Source organism: Bison bison, unplaced genomic scaffold, assembly GCF_000754665.1.
Source record: "Bison bison bison isolate TAMUID 2011002044 unplaced genomic scaffold, Bison_UMD1.0 scf7180017864238, whole genome shotgun sequence".
NCBI classification, from domain to species: Eukaryota; Metazoa; Chordata; class Mammalia; order Artiodactyla; family Bovidae; genus Bison; species Bison bison.
In genome coordinates this window covers 1,149,961-1,164,096 of record NW_011494810.1, presented here as the reverse complement: position 1 = coordinate 1,164,096, position 14,136 = coordinate 1,149,961, and the positions used below count along the sequence as shown (strand labels likewise).

Genomic DNA, 14,136 nt, shown 5'->3' with positions numbered 1-14,136 from the left:
TGAGATTCAGGCAGCACACCAAGGAGAACCATGAACTTGGGCAGTCTCCTCAGCCTTCTGTAATTCTTGAAGGGACACAGCTAAGAGTGGTCTCATGCCCAGTCTCCCAGCAGCTGAGGGATTAAGGGTCTGTGTCTTCTGTACTATGTAACCATAGAGGCTCGGACTTCCTCCCACATTGCCCATACTCAGCATGGATAGGATAGATTGAATTGATGTGCTAATCTGGCTATTTCTGGTCAGAAACTAACTTTAATTTTCAGTAGGACATATTCGTCAACCCACTCCAGTATTCTTGCCTGGAGAATCCCAGGGATGGGGGAGCCTGGTGGGCCACTGTCTATGGGGTCGCACAGAGTCGGACACGACTGAAGCGACTTAGCAGCAGTAGCAGCAGCAACAGCAGGACATATTCGTACCTCCTTCAATCAAACTACATTTGAGTAAGCCAGGTTCCCAGGGCCCAGAGCTATATATGCAGTGGCAGTGCCAAGTTATTCCTGTCTCCCACCACATAGACACCTCCCCAGGAATTTCTTGAGAGCACCAGCCACTTCCTTGTTCCTCAGACTGTAGATGAGTGGGTTGAGCATAGGGGTAATCATGGTATAGAAGGCTGAGACCACCTTGTCCTGCTTGGAGGAGTGGTAGGTCTGGGGCCGCATGTAAGCAATCATGGCAGCCCCATAGAAGAGAGAGACGACTGCCATGTGGGAGGAACAGGTAGCAAAGGCCTTTTTCCGACCTTCAGCAGAATGCATGCGGAGCACAGTTACAAAGATCAGCAGATAGGAGACAGAGATGACAGAGAAGGGCAGGAGTAGCATAATGACACAGCACACATAGATCATTGTCTGATAGAGAGAAGTGTCAGCACAGGCCAGCTTAAGCACTGCAGGGATGTCACAGAAGAAGTGGTCGATCTCCTGAGAGCCACAGTAGGGAAAGCTCAGGGTATAGATGGCCTGAATTAACCCATCCACCAGACCAGAAAGCCAACACAATGCCACCATGAGCCAGCAGACACGGCGACTCATGACCACTGAGTACCTCAGTGGGTTGCTGATGGCCACATAGCGATCATAGGCCATGAAAGCCAGCAGGAAGCACTCATCCCCCAGGAGGGTGGCGAAGAACAGGATCTGGAGCCCACAGCCTGTGAAAGAGATGGAGCCATGGTCCATAAGATAGTCGATGGCCATCCGTGGTACAATGGTGGAGATGAGCATGAGATCCATGACTGACAGCCAGCTGAGGAAGAAGTACATGGGGCTGTGTAGACGGGAGTCAATGTTGATGAGGAGGATCATGAGCCCGTTGCCAGAAAGGGCCACCAGAAACATGGCCATGATGATGGAGAAGAGGAGGAGGTGCAGTGGTGTGTGGTTGAAGAGGCCCAGAAGGATGAAATGGGACATGAGAGTCTGATTTTTCACCAAGACCATTGTTCCTGCAGAAGTGTGCACCAGTAGATGGTTCGGATCTGGAATCAGGTGGTTTATGTTTAGTGCAACATTACTAAAGTCATTACAACTTTTTCCAATATGTTGCCCTCTTTAAATGTTATTTGGTTTAGAACAAAAGGCATGTCCTCTTAAGAGAAATAACCTGTAACAAAGATGCAGGCTGTTGTTGCTGATGCTGCTTTGAATCTAGGACTTGCTGCATCTTGTTGAGAAGCACATATCAAGCTATTATTGCTAAAGTGGGCACTGATTTTGCTTCTACTAGAATGAGTCTGTCTCCAGTCTATAGAGCTGCTTTTCCTACCAAGCTCTGCTGCTGCTGCTGCTGCTGCTAAGTCACTTCAGTCATGTCCGACTCTGTGCAACCCCATAGACAGCAGCCCATCAGGCTCCACCGTCCCTGGGATTCTCCAGGCAAGAACATTGGAGCAGGTTGCCATTTCCTTCTCCAATGCATGAAAGTGAAAATTGAAAGTGAAGTCACTCAGTCGTGTCTGACTCTTAGTGACTCCATGGACTGCAGCCTACCAGGCTCCTCCGTCCATGGGATTTTCCAGGCAAGAGTACTGGAGTGGGGTGCCAGCCTTAATCAAAGATTTTCTTTTTCAGATAAACGTACTAAAGCAGCAAAGGCATTTACCATCTCTGTGAACTGAGCATTTACATAACCTCTCTGAACTTGTTTTCTCATATTAATTTGAGATAACAGCTATCTTATAAAGTGATATTAAACACTGAAGGTGAAAGCATAAGCTATTCCTAATGGGACAGAAATAATGATACCTCACATTACTCGAGCATTTCTCATGTGCCAAGCAACACCATGACCACTCTGTCACATCCTCATAACTGCCTGGAAAGACTGATTATTGTCACTGTTAATAAGTGGGGAAACTGAGACAGAGGGAGATTATTTTTTCAGATATGGAAGCATAAAGTATTTCATAAGAAGCTAGTAAATGAAAAACTGGAGGCAACCTAAAACCCAACACAAAGTAAATTATAAAATAATCAAATAATAAAATATATTGCCAGTGGAATACTTATGACATTTTAATAGATACTGAGCAAAAAAATTATAACAACTAGTCTTTTTAAGTATTTCAAAAAACTGAGAAATATGCCAATATATTTAAGCACATAGTTCCATTTAGGTAGTAGGGTTGAGAGTTATCTCTCTCCAACTGTGTACTTTATACATCTTATATTAGGAATATGGAAATATAATTTTAAATTAACATTATACTATGTATAAGATCAACATACAAAAATCTGAATCTTCTTCATACATACCACTAAACAACTTATACAATAAATTTTATACAATAAAACTTATACAAAAAATTGCAGTAAAAACTGTGAAGTGCCTAGGAAAGAACCCTAATGCTAAAAATTATAAAGCATAATTGAAAGACAGTAAAGAAGGCCTGAAAAAAGCTATGCATATTTTTTGAGACATAAGCTTAACAGTGTAAGGATGTAAATTCTCCACAAAATTAATCTATAATTTCTTTGAGATCCCAATTAATTCCCAAAAGGACTCTTGCATTTTGGATATGACCATATAGAGGTAGAATTCTCTCAAAAGTCACTCAAAATCAGTAATGAGATCAAGAACAGGAACACAGTATATGTTGGATAAAGTTAGGCTAGCTGAAATTAGAACCCACAAAATAAAATTTGAAGGGACAGCAAAAGCAGTAAAAAACTGAGCAAGGGAAGGGGGAAAAATGGAAAAAAGACACCTGTGAGCATAAACCACAAAGTAACCTCTCCAAAGATAGGAATAAAGCCAAAACTACCAGTTTCAGCCAGCAGAAGCTGGAAAGTGGTACAAGGATTCTAAAGATAGTAGTTTATCCCAAGGAACAGAGGAGAAGGACTTGAACAAAGACTCGTGCAGATGAGTTGTATTTGCAGGAATAGTTCTGTATTGGTGATGGGGGAAAAGACAGGATGTACATTAGGAACAGCCACATAGTTCTCCATCCCAGTAGCTCAAGGAAAACTAAATAGAATCCTCAAAACCTAGTGTAGCAATCCACGATATACTAACAACTCAACCTCTGGATTAAAATGGCAAACTGAACACACCTAATACCTGCTTCCTGAAAAAAACCACTAGAAAGACAGCTGCTGCTGCTGCTAAGTCGCTTCAGTCATGTCCAACTCTGTGCGACCCCATAGACAGCAGCCCACCAGGCTCCCCCGTCCCTGGGATTCTCCAGGCAAGAACACTGGAGTGGGTTGCCATTTCCTTCTCCAATGCATGGAAGTGAAAAGTGAAAGTGAAGTCGCTCAGTCGTGTCCGACTCTTAGCGAACCCATGGACTGCAGCCCACCAGGCTCCTCTGCCCATGGGATTTTCCAGGCAAGAGTATTGGAGTGGGAGAAAGACAGCAGTTACAGGTAAAAAGAACTAAGTACCTATCAAGGTAAAAATTGAATAAACTGAAATAATATGCGAATGAGGTTGCTTTTTGTATGTTTATATAGAATTGTCCCCAAACTATATTGTTCAATGTAAAAGCGACATTAAAGAAGAGTGTATACAGTAAAATTGAACATATAAGGTATTGTATTACTTATTTTATATTAATTATGTGATATATATGTTTAAATAAATATCATATTACAATTACACTATATTTCATACATTTCAGGGAGTATTAGTATTATATTTTACTCATATATGTGTAAAAAGAAATGAATATGTTTCTGTATACATTTATTTATGTAAATGTCAAAATCTCTGAAAGAAACCTCTGAAAGTAACACCATCAATTATTAGTTTTCAGTTAAGTGCTCACACTGACTCTTTCATCTCATCTGCAAAATGAGGACAAGAATAGTCACCTCCCAGGGTAGTTAGGAAGACTGAGTTCATGTGTCAAGCACCAGACACTTGCCTTATTCACACAGAAAATGATCAACAAATGGTGGGTACTGTTATTGAGCAGAGGAGTAGGGCTAAGCCTATTCACTGAATGACAGAGAGACAAGGAGACATGATAAGGGGAGAAACTATTAGTAAGAAGCTGCAATGGTTCAAGCAAGAGATGGCCACTGGCTGTGTTACGTTAGGCAGGTTACCTAATCATTGAGATCCTCAGTTTTATCATCCATTTCGGCAGTGAGAATAGAATGAATTATGTATATAAAGCCTCTACTCTTGTGTCTGGTGCATAGTAGGTACCAAATACACATAGGCAGGAACATAATGATGTCTACAATTTCCATTATTTATTATGCTCTGAACAAGATGGTAGCAAGAGAAATGTAAGGAAGGAAAATATTTTTAAGTGCATTGCATTAGAGTTTGAATTTACATCTTAATAGGAAACTTGGCCACTGTTTAATCAAGCTAATCAGATGCATCAGTTGACTTTCAATAAATGCCTTGGGAAAACTAATCTTTACTGATAAACATGGCCCTACTCCAATGTAATGTAATCCCTTGGCACCAACTGTAAAGCAATTTTTTTTCAAGAAAGCCTTACCAGATAGCTATTGCAGATATAGTCTCAGCCAGGCAAAGCAGGGGGTATTTTAGTGTGGAAAGGCAATCCTGCATCCCTCAAGTAAGGCTTGCAGAGCCCAAGGTTGTGCATAAATGACTCCTGTAGGGGTGCACCCAGGAATTTTCTCAGAGAGCCTGGAAGCAGAATGAGGAGAAGTCAAACCTATGGTAGAACTTTCTCAAAAGAGAAGGAAGCTACAGTGTAGAAGGAGAAAGGAGCAAACACACCAAAACATTTCTCCAAATAAGAGCAGAGTTCAGGGTTCTTCAAGTAGAAGAGGAACAGGAGAGATCATCCAAAAGAAAAAAAAAATTATGTGGTTTTAGGGAAAGACAAGCAAAAATTGTTTTTGTGAGTTGCAAACATAAGCACAAATGGTAGATAAGCATGAGAGGACTTTACCATAATCTTTCAGAATCTAACAAACAGGTATCAGAGACACTCTCCCAGTACCTTGAAGGGACCTGTTTCAGATGGTCTAGCCATGTTGCACTTCATTAAACTTGAACAGACAAATCATGTATACCATTGTAAAACTGGTCATGAGCCCATAGGAATGAAATTTCCCTTCTCTTAGGTCTCCGTCTCCTGAGCTTTAAAATGAAATACTAGATCAAGCAACTCTCGGGTTTTCTCTAATTCTACCCATGGAGTAAAGAATTAGGAGAAAAATCTTTTCAGAAAACAAAATCTAAGCACACAAGAGTTTTCTAATTTAAGGTAAATAGTAATCAAGAGAATGTCAGGGATAGTTGTCAGGTGAAAAATCATTTTAAGCATTTCATAGCAGAGACGTAAAGTATAAGACACAGAGAGGAAGAGCCTTACCCAAAACCATGTAATCAGGAAAGCCTGGAGAGTCATGAGGTAGATTCCATTGGGAGCTCTATGCCCTGAGTAAATAGATTCCACAACCCAAGAAGGACTGATCAGATCACTCAGCTGGATCCACAAAGGGTCTCTCTAACTGCAGAGAAAACTACACATCTCCATCTTCTTGAAACAGAAGCTGAAAGGAATTATTAAACATAGAGAAGAGAAATTTCCAGGGGAAAGAAAGGCTTGTTTGGTCAGAACTCCTCTAGAATTTCCTCCTAACTTGTGAAAATATCAGTTGATCAAGATGTCTGGAAGGCCTCCCATCCATCAGCAGAAACTATCCATTGTCTCCCACCTTGGCTGTGGAAAGATTTTGAAGAAATGCATTAATACTGGTTGAAAATGGGAAGAAAAAGTTCAGAAAGAAGGAAGCCCCAAATCCTGGAAAAGAGTGTTTCATGCTAAAAACCCAATAGAACCTTTACTGGTCAAGAAAAACTCATTTGGAAAGAAAACTTAGAGCACAGAGAGACCATACAGCCCTCATGCAAAAGCAAAGACCATGGAAGAGGGCTAGACAAGGAGGGAAGGGGCTTCTATCTTGGAGTCAGCAGAGTGGAGAAACACTTGTTGGCCAGGTTTAGCATCCAGCTGAGAGGTTTTATACTGTGTCACTTCTCACTGAGACTCATTGTTTTCCCTTCAATTGTGACTAAAGAAAGCTACTTCTGTTCTTACAAGTCCTTAGAGAACCCTCCTCTGCCACATCTCTGTCCCCAGTCTGTTGCAATTAAACCTTTTGGGAAAGGAAGCCTCTTGCAAAGTTTTCTGCTCATCTCAGTTCACCAGTAAACAAACTCTCTTTCAGGGAAACATTGAGAGGAAAACTGGGGAGAGATTCTATGGATCAATCTGGGAAGAACTGACTCTCCTTCCATTCCAAAATGGAATGGGAAATATTGACTTTTGTTCTGGGATATGACCTACATTGTAAGTGTTCACTAAATATTGGGTGTAGGTGAAGCCAACAAGGAATCTTCCAGAGTTTTCCAGACTTTTGTCCCTCTGGTTCCTTCTGCCTCTTCCTATTAAGCTATAAGATGTTCCCATCCAATATCACACTGATTTTTCTAACCTCAGAGCTCAATTCCACTGGAATTTTTCAAGTCAAAAATTCAACAAATACTCTGCTATGAAAAACACATCACCTGCTTAGACTGACCACCTCTTTCTCACTTTTCCATCAGCTCTGGCCCAGTTGGGTTTCTGTCATACTAAGTAATTTACAGAAATAAACATAGCATAGACAGACACTTGACATTGAAGTTATATAGAGCTGAGTGTCAATATTTTTAGGCATCATTCTGAGCTAAGAACCTGCCTGAACCTATTTGCTCATTTGTAAAATGGGAACAATAATTTTTCATCACAAAACATTTGTTGCATGAATTAAATTCATAGACAACCTTAAGTCATCTCCCTGTTATAAGGTTGTAAGAATTGTAGTTACTAGTGTAACTTGCCTCCATTCTCTCTAAAGCCACAAAACTGTGACAGAAACACAGATTTTACAAATATAATATAAAGCTCATTAAACAAATATCCAATGTCCATAGCAAGCAACAGAACAAATGCCAAGAAGGGGAGGATATTTAATTTCCAAGGTTACCACATCAAATATTGAAAATTATCCAGTTTTTGGGCTTAGGGGCGTCGGGTAGCTGCAGAGTACATCATGAGAAATGCTGGACTGGAAGAAACACAAGCTGGAATCAAGATTGCCGGGAGAAATATCAATAACCTCAGATATGCAGATGACACCACCCTTATGGCAGAAAGTGAAGAGGAACTCAAAAGCTTCTTGATGAAAGTGAAAGTGGAGAGTGAAAAAGTTGGCTTAAAGCTCAACATGCAGAAAACGAAGATCATGGCATCCGGTCCCATCACTTCATGGGAAATAGATGGGGAACCAGTGGAAACAGTGTCAGACTTTATTTTTCTGGGCTCCAAAATCACTGCAGATGGTGACTGCAGCCATGAAATTAAAAGATGCTTACTCCTTGGAAGGAAAGTTATGACCAACCTAGATAGCATATTCAAAAGCAGAGACATTACTTTGCCAACAAAGGTCCGTCTAGTCAAGGCTATGGTTTTTCCAGTGGTCATGTATGGATGTGAGAGTTGGACTGTGAAGAAAGTTGAGTGTTGAAGAATTGATGCTTTTAATCTGTGGTGTTGGAGAAGACTCTTGAGAGTCCCTTGGTCTGCAAGGAGATCCAACCAGTTCATTTTGAAGGAGATGAGCCCTGGGATTTCTTTGAAAGGAATGATGCTAAAGCTGAAACTCCAGTACTTTGGCCACCTCATGCGAAGAGTTGACTCATTGGAAAAGACTCTGATGCTGGAAGGGATTGGGGGCAGGAGGAGAAGGGGACGACAGAGGATGAGATGGCTGGATGACATCACTGACTCGATGGACATGAGTCTGAGTGAACTCCCGGAGTTGGTGATGGACAGGGAGGCCTGGCATGCTGCGATTCATGGGGTCGCAAAGAGTCGGACACAACTGAGTGACTGAACTAAACTGAACTGAAGGTCTTTCCATGATTTAATTTCTTACTTCTCTTCACATCAACCATAAAAGGAGCCCCTCCTAATGCCCACATGCAGTGAGTGCATGTACATGATGATATTTTGCCATCTCAGCTTTAAATCACTATTATTCCTGAGTCATAGTTCAGTTTCACAGAAGTAGACTGAGACATGCTTTGCAAGCAAAAATTTATTAGAGAATGCTCTTTAGAATTAAGAATTCTGGTGAAAGAAGAGGGTTAAGGAAGAAAAGTTGGATGCAAGAAGTCGTCTGCAGTTCCTCAGATGATTCTATGGGGAGACTGAATTTGGGGAGCTCTGGAACTTGGTTGTCCCTTCAGGGTCAAACTGAGACAAGACAGTCAGGCATTTATATCCTATATTACCAGTCACGAGATTCAGACAGCTCTCCAAGGAGAACCATGGCCTTCAGCAAGGTGCCTCTCCTCAGCATGGACAATTCCTTGAGAGGAACACAGCTGAGAGTGGTCACCTGCCCACTCTCCCAGCCCCTGAGGGGTGAAGGATCTGTGTCTTCTAGTCTTTGTAATCCCCAAAGCTCTTACATTGCCTATACTCAGCATGGACAGAATTTATTGAATTAATGTGCTAATCCGGTTACTTCTGGTCAGAGAATGACTTTTATTTTCAGTGGGGCATGTTCATACCTCTTTCAATCAAACTACAGTTGAATAAGCCAGGTTCCCAGGGCCCAGAGCTGTACAAGCAGTGGCAGTGGCATGCTATTCCTGTCCCCCACCACATGGACACCTCCCCAGGAGTTTCTTGAGAGCACCAGCCACTTCCTTGTTCCTCAGACTGTAGATGAGTGGGTTGAGCATAGGGGTAATCATGGTATAGAAGGCTGAGACCACCTTGTCCTGATTGGAGGAGTGGTAGGTCTGGGGCCGCATGTAGGTGATCAGGGCAGCTCCGTAGAAGAGAGAGACGACTGCCATGTGGGAGGAACAGGTAGCAAAGGCCTTTTTCCAACCTTCAGCGGAATGCATGCGGAGCACAGTTACAAAGATCAGCAGATAGGAGACAGAGATGACAGAGAAAGGCAGAAGCAGCATGAGGATGCAGCACACATAGATCAAAGCCTCATAAATGGATGTATCTGCACAGGCCAGCTTAAGCACTGCGGGGATGTCACAGAAGAAGTGGTCGATCTCCTGAGAGCCACAGTAGGGAAAGCTCAGGGTATAGATGGCCTGAAACAACCCATCCACCAGGCCAAAGAGCCAAGATCCTGCCACCATGAGCCAGCAGACATGGCGGCTCATGACCACTGAGTACCTCAGTGGGTTACTGATGGCCACATAGCGATCATAGGCCATGAAAGCCAGCAGGAAGCACTCATCCCCCAGGAGGGTGAGGAAGAAGAGGATCTGGAGCCCACAGCCTGTGAAGGAGATGGAACCATGGCCTAGGAGATAGTCGATGGCCATCCGTGGTACAATGGTGGAGATGAGCGTGAGGTCCATGAGTGACAGCCAGCTGAGGAAGAAGTACATGGGGCTGTGGAGACGGGAGTCAGTGTTGATGAGGAGGATCATAAGCCCGTTGCCAGAGAGGGCCACCAGAAACATGGCCATGATGATGGAGAAGAGGAGGAGGTGCAGTGGTGTGTGGTTGAACAGGCCCAGGAGGATGAAGTGGGAGATGTGAGTCTGATTTTTCATCAAGGCCATTGTTCCTGCAGAGGGATGTGCCAGACAGAGCGTTGTGATCTGAAAGCAGGAGGTTTATATTCAATGCCATATTACTAAAGTCATTAACACTTTTCACAAAACTTTTCCCTCTTTATATGTTACCTGGCTTAGAGTAACAGACATGTTCCCTCAAGAGAAAGAATGCTAATAAACATGCAGGTCGCTGTTGTTTCAGCTTCTAGGTCTTTCTGCACATAACTGAAAAGCAAATGTTAAGCTATTTTTACTAAAACGGACACTGCTTCTACCTTTGGTAGGCTGGATCTGTCTCCAGCCCACATAGTTGCTTCTCCTGAAGCTCAGTAAAGGATTTGCTTTGTCAGGGAAAAACTACCAAAGCAGAAAAGACATTTACCAACTTTGCAACCTAGTCACTTAATACCCTTTCTGAACCTGTTCTCTCATCTTAAATCGGGGTAACAACTGTCTTGTAAAGTGATAGTAAAGATTGAAAGTAACAACTTGATCAATGCCTGGTAGTACAGAAATGATGACAGCTGACATCACTTGATCATTTCCCATGTACCAGGTACCATGTTGGGCACTGTCACATTCTAGCATTCAATTCTCATAACTGCTTTGAAAGAATAATGATTATTCCTATTTCACAAGTGGGGAAAGTGAGAGAGTGGGAGGTTTATTAATTTTTTTCAAATGTAAAAGCCTAAAATATTTTCTAAGAAAATTAGTAAGTGAAAAACTGCTGCTGCTAAGGCACTTCAGTCATATCCGACTCTGTGTGATCCCAGAGACGGCAGCCCACCAGGCTCCCCAGTCCCTCGGATTCTCCAGGCAAGAACACTTGCCATTTCCTTCTCCAATGCATGAAAGTGAAAAGTGGAAGTGAAGTCACGCAGTCGTGTTCAACTCTTAGCGACCCCATGGACTGCAGCCCACCAGGCTCCTCCATCCACGGGATTTGCCAGGCAAGAGTCCTGGAGTGAGGTGCCATTGCCTTCTCCGAGTGAAAAACTGGGGACTACCCAAAAGCCCAACACAAAGGAAAACCTAAGTAAATTGTGGCATGATTAAATGACAAAATAATATGTTGTCAGTGTGATACTTATGACATTTAAATAGATACTGAATAAAAAGTTTATATCAATGAAATATTTTTGTATTTCAAAAGACTGAGAGAAATATGCCAAGATATTAACCATGCGGTTCCACCTAGATAGTGGGGTTAAGAGTTATCTCCCTCCAAAATTTTGTTTTTTACACATTTTCTATTTAGAAATATAACTTAATTTTAAAGTAACATTATACTATGTATAAGATCAACAGCCAAAAATCTGTATCTTTCTCATACTATACCACTAACCAATTAAAAAAGTAGAAAAAAAATATTTACAATTGCAGCAAAAACTATGAAGTAGGGACTTCCTTGATGGCACAGTGGATAAGAATCCACCTCCAAATGCAGGGAACATGGGTTTGATCTCTGGTCTGGGAAGATTCCACATGCTGCGGAGCAACTGAGTCCATGTGCCACAACTACTGAGCCAGCACTCTGGAGCCTGCAAGCCTCAACTACTGAGCCTGTGTGTGGCAACTACTGAAGCCTGCACGCCCTAGAGCCTGCAGGCCACAACTACGAGCCCACATCCTACTACTGAAGCCCAGTGCCTAGAGCCTATGCACTGCAATAAGAGGAGCTCCTGAAATGGAAAGTCCATTCACACAATTGAAGAACAGCCCCCACTCACCACAAGTAGTGAAGAGTAGTCCCTGCTCATCACAAATAGAGAAAGCCCACACCCACACAAAGCAATGAAGACTCAGTACAGCCCTAAATAATAAATAAATAAATTTTAAATATATATTTTTTAAAAACTGTGAAGTACCTAGGAAAGAATGCTCATTCTAAAAATTACAAAACATAAGTTAAAAACAGAAAAGAAGGCCTGAAGAAAGCTATGCAGCTCAACATTGTAAGGATGCAAATTCTCCCCAAAATTAATCTATCATTTCCATGTAATCATGATTAAATTCTCAACACAACACTTGCAGTTTTGAAATGACAGTGTACAGTCAGAATTCTCTCAAAAGTCACTCAAAGGCAGTAAGGAGATCAAGAGCAGAAACACTGTCCATGTTGGCTGAAGTTGGAGTTAGCTTAAAAAAGAACTCACTAAATAAAATTGTAAGGGTCACCAGAAGCTGTAGAAACTGAGCAGGGTGAAGAGAAAAGGGGAAAAGAACACCTATGAGCATAGGCCTCAAAGTAACTCATCAAAGAGGGGGGCAAAACCAAAACTGATTGTTTGTGCCAGCAGAAGGAAAGAACTGGTACAAAGAAAGTCTTGGGACCTGGTTTATTCTAGCAAAGGAGAAGGAATTGAACAAAGACTCACACAAATGAGCTGTATTTGCAAGAAGAATTCTGTTCTTGTGGCATAGAGAGAAGAGAGGCTATACATAAGAATAGCCCTACAGGGAGTTCTCTGGCAGCCTAGAGGTTAGGACTCTAAGCTTTCACTCCAGTACCCTGGTTCAGTCCCTTGTTGAGCCACTGAGATCCCACAAGCTGCACAGTGGCATGGCCAAAAAAAAAAAAAGAAGCCCTGTAGTTCTTCAACTTAGAAACCTGAGGTTAACTAAATATTATACTCAGCACTCAGAGTCCCAAGACCTATGATACCAGAGTCCCAGGAACTCCACTTCTGGAATTAAATGGCTGATTGAACATACTCAACTTTTGTTTCCTCAAAAAATCGTACTAGAAAGAGGGTAATGAGTAAAATCTGAACATGAGAAAAGCAAGAATAACAAAGCTTTTAGAACCTCAAATAAATGGGTGGATTGTAACTAGCATGCAGACCTAAGATGGCTAAGGGACTATAAGTCAGGGCAAGGGTGAGACTGAAAATGGTGATTTTCTGAAAGATGGCTAAAGGAGCACAGTTCCCTCCCAACTCCACACACATGGGCCCCATCCATCCTTCTTCCTTGCAGAAAGTAGGAGAATAATTCTCCAGAGAAGTTGAATCCAATAATTCCAAACCCAGTGGAGGCCCAGTGGAGGTGATGGTGCTATGAGCACAGGGCAACATGTCAAGAATGGGGTTGGGGGTTGGGGGGAGTTCCCAAGATCCAGATTTATTCCCTTTAAGCAGGAAAATAGATGAGCCTCTACTCAACCCAGAAAACATCTAAAGATACTGACATTGTAAATTTAAAAAAAAAAAAAAAGGCCAGTCATTTTGCTAAGTGAAGCCACAAATGACATGCCCATGGGCTTGCCTGATACCTCCACCAAGGAAAGAATCCATTGGGAAAGAATCCACCTGCCAAGCAGGAGATCCAGGTTTGATCCCTGGGTCAGGAAGATCCTCTGGAGAAGAAAATGGCAACTCACTCCTGTACGCCTGCCTGGGAAATCCCATGGACAGAGGAACCTGGTGGGCTACAGTCCGCGGGGTTGCAAGAATCAGACATGACTTAGCAACTAAAAACCACCACCACCTACATGCTTAGGGTGCCCAATGTGTTTCTTTTGACCCCACATTTTAATACAGGTAGACAACAGAGGGTCAGCAAACATCTGAAAAATGTTTCCAACCTCAAAGAAGGAAAGGAAAATCAACAGCAGAGCAAAATAGATGAAAAAAGAAACTCTTCAGGGAAACAAAACTGTTTACATTCAACATTAAATGAGGTAAGGAAAGATACAGTAAACATGAACTAGAATGATGTGCAATAGAAAAAGGAACATTCAGAGGATGGAGGATTTTTTAATAAAAATATAGTTCTATTTATTCATTTTACAGATATATGTGCACATACATGAATTGATGCACAGACAAGACGGTTTGGTGTAGATTTGTTTATAGTAGAAAAAAGCTGGAAAGCAATCTATCAACAGAGGAAAAAATGAATAAATACTGGAATAATATTCAAATAAGAAACAGAATGAGATTGCTTATTATGTGTTGATAAAAACTTCTCCAAAATAATACTGTTCAAAAAAAAAGCACATTACAAAGTGGTGTTTATAATGTAATTGTAAATATAAAATGTTAT

At 41.8% G+C, this 14,136-nt stretch overlaps 1 protein-coding gene across 1 annotated transcript; it reads right to left on the bottom strand.

The window, feature by feature from the left end:
- Positions 1 to 494: 494 nt before the first annotated feature.
- Positions 495 to 10,092, bottom strand: LOC104993395 (olfactory receptor 56-like). The gene is made up of 2 exons (XM_010846632.1): positions 9,393 to 10,092; positions 495 to 745 (listed from the first exon to the last, which is right to left on the bottom strand). The coding sequence occupies exons 1-2, from the start codon at positions 10,090 to 10,092 to the stop codon at positions 495 to 497; spliced, it is 951 nt and encodes a 316-aa protein (XP_010844934.1).
- Between the last annotated feature and the right edge of the window lie 4,044 nt (positions 10,093 to 14,136).

Excerpts from the sequence above, each read along its gene's own strand:
- LOC104993395 (XM_010846632.1), bottom strand. The coding sequence starts at position 10,092 with ATGGCCTTGATGAAAAATCAGACTCACATCTCCCACTTCATCCTCCTG. Across the intron at positions 746-9,392 it reads CCGCATGCATTCCGCTGAAG|GTCGGAAAAAGGCCTTTGCT; the intron begins GTTGGAAAAAGG and ends ATTCTGCTGAAG.